Here is a 7,289-nt window from a genome sequence, read left to right on the forward strand (position 1 = left end):
TTGTGCTGTATTTGTAACACCTCAGGCTGATAGAAAATAAAACGTGTGGCAAACAAAACTGCACAATCAGTCACATGAAATCTACCAAATACTAAAATTATAACTGAATACTAACAAACAGCTTACCTGGAATAAAGGATGACAATTCACAAACAGTTATCTAGGAATTAAAGTATTTCTCTCTTTTTTTTGTTTTTTTTTTTTACTAAAATAATTAAAAAAATCACAGTATTTTAAGAAATAAAACCCACACTGGGATTTTAAGCACAATTTGTTTTTTTTTCCTTTCTTTAAAACTTTTTTCTTCTTCTTCCTCCATTCACCACCTTGCCCAGCAGTCTCTCTACATTTAACCACAACAACAACAGGTAGTACTGACAAATGCAGAGATCTCCCTTGGTTAATTCTGAGGTACTAGGAAACAGGTGACTGTTTTTTAAGCAAAGCAGTTTCTGTTTTGTTTTTTTTGTTTTCCTTTTTTTTTTTCTCCTTTTTTTTTTTTCCTGGGATGATTTTGCTTTGGGAAGTAAAGCCAAAGAGACTATCTAGGTCTGAGAAAGTATTATGTTAGAGCATAGTGAAAACTAGAAAAACGCACACAAACTTGTGCGTTGAAAAGTTGTCCCCCCACCACTTCTTCCACACTCACGACGCTTCTACTCATAAAACAATCGAAGTCTCTCCACTGCAAAGCACGATGTGTAATGTAGGAAAAACACGGGGAGTTGCTTCATTAGTCCAAGATGAATATAACTTCCCATTGTCAGATCCAGGAGGAAAAAGATGCAGTGACGTAATGGAACCACTTATTCCATCACTTAAATAACTTTTAATATACACACACTCACACAGGTACCAGTGCTTTGAAAATAGATCATTCAGTCCTAAAAGCAGCTTTATCTCTTCCTTCTGCCCGCCCCACCCCACCCCGCCCCTCTCATCACCGTTCAAGTACGTCGATTAGAACCACACACCAAATGCTTATTCACTTTTGGCCTCCGGGTTGTCTAGGAGAGGTTTGTCAGCAGCCACGATGCTGACCGCTGTTTCTCCGGCGTGGGAGTAGTCCACCACCATGGTCTCGATGCCTTCCTTCTCTTCTGGCAGCGTGCTGGCGGTGTCCTCCACATCCTCCTTGGGCTGGCTGTCCTCGCCGCTCCTGTGCTTGCTCTCGTTCAGCGCCCTGAGGTGAAAAACAGGAACGGTCGGTCGGGCACAGGGTACAGCAAAGCCATGCCCGTCACATGAGGGACAGGAGCGGATCACTTTCCAAAACTGCAGCCACACCATGCCACAGGCTCAAAAGGAGAGGCAGACGAATGAATGTGCTGGTTGGACCCATGACATTCAAGCCCTGAAATCGAATCTTTGTTTGTTCCGCGCTGGGACAAACTTGGGACCAGAGGGAAGAACTCAAATTGTGACACTTGAAGTTTATTCCCATCTCCCTGGCCTCTTGTAAACAAGACTTAGGAGACACCAAACAAAAGAACAGGAAAGGAGTACTTTTCCCAACAAATTAATAAAATCCCATAAAACTTTTCATAGGTTGCAGCATTTCAAGTACTTATATTCAGACTTATATTCTCTTAAGGGTAAGAGAAGTTATTGTTTCTCATCCCATCGCAGTTAACCCACAATATTGTACTCAAATGCTTCCCAGATGTCCGCAACCTTGAAAGAAATCCACTCTTTGAAGATACTCTGGCTATAAAGGAGATCTCTGCTACCAATGAGATCTTCATCAAAAGAAGGAAACAGACTGTTCCAGAGATGCCTGTGAGGCATATCACACCACAGTGTGCAAACTGCCACAGAGAGGAAAAATTATTTTAAAAATCAACAGTACACTTAGGGGAAGTTAATCCTGGCCAAGAGGCATTCACTTAGAGACAATCTTTAAGTTTTAGAATCACAGTTAAACCCTACGGTTTATAGCCAGCCTGGTCAGCAGAGTTAAGAAGAATGAATGGGTGAACATGCAGAGACATCTGATGACAGCATCCACAGATTTAGGTCTACACAGGACTGTGTTTGCGTTCATCGTGGCTTTTTGGGAGGGGAGACCTGGGGTGAGGGGAATATACAGAGTTCTACTGACACCCCTGGCTGTTTGGCAAGGGAACACAGAGCAACTTACATGCCGTGTCTCAGCACGTGCCGCTCCCACTCAGAGCCCTCTGTAAATGATCGGCCGCAGAACTCGCACGGGAAGCGTTTCTCTGGAGCGCTGCTGTCAGGAAACATCATGGGATCTGGAAAAGGACAGCACAGCCCATGAACTCGGAAATGCCAGGGCAAGAAGGGACCACTGTGATCCTCCTCTGATCCCCTCTGCTGCACGTCTCATTCCAGAGAAGCAAAAGGACTTTCCTGTCAAGTAACTGGGAAAATGCAACTCCTGCAAAAGAAAAGTGATGCTGCAAGTGACAAACCCCATCCTAGGTCTTAAAGCATCTCTGCAAGCAGGGGCAACAAGTTACTACTCCCTGTTCTTGTATTTCAACAAATGAAGAGACTGTGGAATTTGAATTCTAAATCAAAACTGTAAAGTCTAGGACTGAAGTGGCCTGAAAGCAAAATCGAAAAACCCACTCAAGTCCATCTACAGTTTTGGAACCGGTAGTACAAATTTTAGGAAACACATGGATTTGGTATATTTAACATGTGATTCTTGTAATAAATCATGAAGTCTCATGGATTAAGTCCTCCATCTTAACTACATAGGTGTTTCATCGCATCCTAATCTTTTATACAAAGTGCTTGGGGCCTCATTTGCAGAAGTGTAAAGCACCTTGTAAAATGACTGAAGTCACTGGCAGCTCAGGGAGTGACATTCCTGAAAGCCAAGCTCCATGTGAACACAGCCTGCTCCGACAAAAGATGAAACATTTTCTCACAAATTAAGATGATCACCGCACAAGCCATTAAAAATAATTGCACGAACTATCTCACTTGATTCTTTTGCTGGAAATGAGACAGCACCATCTGCTCAGAGCATTAATTCCTTAGCAGGGATTATCTTAAGCAAGAAATCAACAGAATGTCTTTCTGACTCCTCCTGAACTACATAATAAAAGGGATTTTGCTTAATTTTGGTTCTGATCTCTGCTCACTTGATTTCTTCTCTCAGACTTACTCTGCTCGGGATCAGTCTATGAACTCAAAATTGCTCACACATTCCCTGTTATTCATACCTAGGTCCTGCAAATGCATTTTTGTGACACATTTCTCACTAGTTAACCTTTACCTCAATTTTATATGGAATGGTTCTTGACATAATTTTTTGCCTCTTCCCATGAAAGGAAAAAATAAAAATCCACTTTGCATTTCTTATTGTTGGGGACTTATTTGTTATGTGGTTAAATATCATAAAGCTGCTGTGTCAGGGGGAACACCAGAATGCAAGCAAATGCCATTAGCTCCGTTTACATCTGGATTTTTAACACCTTAAGCATGGCACAAATGCATAAACACACTGCAACACAGACTAGTCATGAGAGGGGGATTAATATTTTTGATATTTAAATCAGTTTTAGAGGCAAATGCTGCTGATGTTCTGTATAAGAATATACCTATGGTAATAGCACACAACAGGGTGTTTATTCTGGGCCTCTGCAGAGAGGAGATGTGAAACACAGAGACTGTTTTTGCCTAAACAGGGAGGAGCTGGGGTTGTGCAGCCTGGAGAAGAGGAATCTCTGGGGAGACCTTTCAGTTCTTAAGGGAGGCTTATGAGAAAGACAGAGAAACACTTTTCACCAGAGAGCAGTGACAGAGAAAAGAGCAACAGTTTTAAACTGAGAGTAGGATAAGACTGGACACAAGGAAGAAAATTTTTAAGATGAGAGTGTTGAGACAGTTGCAGAGGGTGCCCAGAGAAGCTGTGGCTGCCCCATCACTAGAAATGTCTAAAGCCAGGTTGGACGGGCCTTGGAGCAGTCTGGGACTGTGGAAGGTGTCCCTGCCCATGGCAGGGAGTGGAACAGGATGAGCTTTAAAGGGCCCTTCCAACCCAAGGCAGTGCACGATTTGCACCTGCAACCCCCATTAAGTTTAGCAAGTGTTACTCCAGTAAATTCACCACCTCTTCAGACAACACTATCCTGCTCATCCTACTTCCTAGTAACTTTTGCTTCTAGGGATGTGAATTTGGGCTGGTTCCCTGGAGGAGTATCAGCAGCTGCTCTTCTCTGGGTCCTGCAGAGGAGAAGTACCAGACTGCACACATGCCTGACTTCTCTGTGGTTTTGCTGTGTCACACATACAAGCACTCACAGACATTTAATTTTTGCCTGTTACAGAAAAACACCTCTCGATCTGCTAAGACCAACACATAAAGATCAGTAAGAACCTGTCTGAGACAGAGTTCCTACCTGGGAGAGCTGTACTTTGCATGGTCTATGCCAGACACTTCATTTCTCCCCACACATCTCCTTTTATGCTACATCCTTTACCACAAGCAAATGACTGCCCTCCTTTCCCATCCAAGACTGCAGATCAGCTCTGCTGCCCAGCTCTGTCTGTCCACATGGACAATGGCCTTTCTTTGGACCAACGGCCCACTTGGAGAAGCCACAATCTCTTATTTGCACCTTCAGTACTGCGCAGAGGAGCTCAAGTCAAAGTGGTGAATCTAGGGAAGAAATCCTGATTCTCCCAAAGTCACACACCTCGGACAGGTACTTGAAGCACACAGAGGCACTCTCAGCAAATCCCACTTCCTGCTAACACCACAAAGGCTAGAATCGTCATATGCACCCCACTAGCACCCAGGATTACACAGTTTGATGTGATTTGAAAGCTGTGACAGCATTAGCCACTGTGACAGGCTCTGTCTGAAACCACAGGTCTGGTCCTTTGCTAAGAGGACAAACCATTTCTGTGCCAGAAGTATCTTCTGAAAATGCCTAGGAAGATGCCAGCATGCAACTGAGCATCCACCCATGTCTTCAGTTCCTGTCTCATTGGGATATTTCTCAAAAATCTTGCACCTTAAAGTGGCATTTCACACAACTTGTCTAGAAAAATGCAATCAATACAGTTGGATCTTTTCTAATATCCTTATTGCAGTAGGCATAAGTGTTTTCCGCATTTTCTACCTATTTTAGTATCATCTATTACAAATGGTTAAGAGATTAAAAAGGAGGAAAAAAAAAATAACAACAGTGTGACATTAACCCTACAGGCCAGAGAGGAAAGAAACGCTGCAAAACAAACTTGAAACCTTGCCTGATTTTTTTAGGCTGGTCATCCAAACAAGCATGCAGAAATAATTTTAGCCAGTCATGGATTGAAGAAAACAGAGACACAGGTGTGAAAAAAAAAAGGACAGAATCATTAGAACACTGCCTTGCTTAACTCTGAAACATGAAGACAACACATCCATTAACCCTTGCAAATGTAAAACTCCAGCATAGAAGGTGACGGTTTTACACTTTCACAGTGTAACCTAAAGCCAGTTTAAACAATGAACTTCACCTTGGGCTGCCCCCCCTGCCCGTGGCACATTTGCAGGGATTTGTAAGGCTTGGCAGAGAGCACTTTCCTCTCCTTAGTCTGGGTACCACAGCCTCCAAGGTCACCTCAGCACCTGTGCCTGTGTGTAACGCTAAGGTAATCCTCACCAGGACAGCTTGACTCCTCACCCCCTGCTAGCTGTGGGTCTACACAGGACATTAATCAGCCTGCTGCATCTGCAGCTGTGGTGAGCTGTGCTTCAGTCAAACCACAACACCATTTTTGTTCCAGCCACCAAGCTCTGAGGGTCGAAGCTGTCCCTGAGCAGACACAACCAAGCAGGTTCCCAAACAGCTGCTAATGCTGAACTCTGAAATGCATATGGAATTGACACCCCTTTAGGTCCTCCTCCACTGGCTTCCATTCTCATTTAAGTAAAAGCCATCACTACCCACTCTTGAAGTGCTGCTGATAAGCAGAAACTGAATTTATGCTGCAGGGACACTAAATTAAACCCAGGATGCTGGGGTCTTGCTGTTAAAAGGCAAGAGGCATGATCTGAACCCCCCTAGTTCTGTAAACTACCTGTAATCCCAGAAATAGGAATTTTTGAATGCCTGAAAACATGTACAGAGACATGTTTCTTTTTGTGAAAAGCCCTTGAGTGAGTTTGAAAGCTAAAAAATCAGGAGGAAGAAGGTAAAAATGGTGGAAGTACAGAGAACTTGGCTAACTGCAGTTGTCAGCATCAAGAACTGGGTGACCTGTTGTACAAACCACAAAGGGACTAAAGACATTAGAGAGCTGTTGCATTTGAATGCTGAATTGTTGCACCAGACAAAACACAGCTACACCAGATATTGAAATAACTTGGCTTTCATGGGAGAAAGTTGTTGGAAAAGAAACCCTTCATTTAATTAACTGAGAACTTACTTTTTCCCTGCTGATCTAACTTCAACCAAACCAAAAGCATATGGCCCGGCCTTGTTGAAGTTAGTGGGATTATTCTTAGATACAAACCATGGCACATATTTAAATATAAAATGGTACAGACAGGTGGGGTAGGGATGTACCATGGCTCTGGAGCTGCCAGCTGCAGCAACTGCAAACAGGACTGACTATCTGACAAAGAATGCTGGCCAGAGAAAAAAAAACAGCCAACAGAGTAGCCTACATCCCTCACTTGGACAATGCCAAGTGAAAGCTGGGTACTGGTTACTGAAACAGAAAATCTGACAGGCCACTAAAATACACTTCCATAGTTTTCCAAGCCCTTATAGATGTTATCTGAACAGGCAGATTAGTCACAGATGCTATCTGTGCTTTCTCATAGCATGTATTCTCTTAACAGAAACAAGGAGGATTAGAAACACAAGATTCCCACAGGAGCTGTGTCTTCAGGAAAGCCACATTCTGCTTCTGCTGCCATGCCTGCTGCAGACTTTGTGCTGTCCACTCAACAGCTGACCTCGCACAGTTAGACTGCTGAGGCATGTTGCAGTGCCTAAAAAAACCCAATGAAAACCCCCCAACACATCAAAGAGCAGCACTGACCTCTCTCTTCAGCCTTGGGGCTTAACTCTTCTTCTTTTTCTTCTTCATCACTGCTAGAGCTCTCTGTTTTCCCTTTCATTTGTTCCAACTGGTCCAAGTTAACCCGTCCAACCAGCTCAAAATTACGACTCACCTTTGAAAGAAACACTTCTGTTAGCACCCAGCACAATCACCAACCAACCAGAGACGTGGCCACATATGCAGAACAAAACCAAGCACACCCCAAAGCCTGCTCAGGTCGAGGTGACATGCAGCCCCCATAAACAAATTCAAAC

General features: G+C 43.5%; 1 protein-coding gene across 1 annotated transcript in view; it reads right to left on the bottom strand.

Moving 5' to 3' along the window:
- Positions 1-549: 549 nt before the first annotated feature.
- ZNF462 (zinc finger protein 462) overlaps positions 550-7,289 on the bottom strand; it is a 48,864-nt gene continuing 42,124 nt past the window's right edge. The window contains exons 11-13 of the mRNA XM_017744667.1: positions 7,015-7,147; positions 2,141-2,255; positions 550-1,183 (exon numbers count right to left, since the gene is read on the bottom strand). Coding sequence (XP_017600156.1) covers positions 982-1,183; positions 2,141-2,255; positions 7,015-7,147 — 450 coding nt within the window. The 3' untranslated portion in view covers positions 550-981. The remainder of the gene's footprint in view (positions 1,184-2,140; positions 2,256-7,014; positions 7,148-7,289) is intronic.

This window comes from Corvus brachyrhynchos, unplaced genomic scaffold (assembly GCF_000691975.1).
Source record: "Corvus brachyrhynchos isolate BGI_N302 unplaced genomic scaffold, ASM69197v1 scaffold449, whole genome shotgun sequence".
In the NCBI taxonomy this organism is placed as follows: domain Eukaryota; kingdom Metazoa; phylum Chordata; class Aves; order Passeriformes; family Corvidae; genus Corvus; species Corvus brachyrhynchos.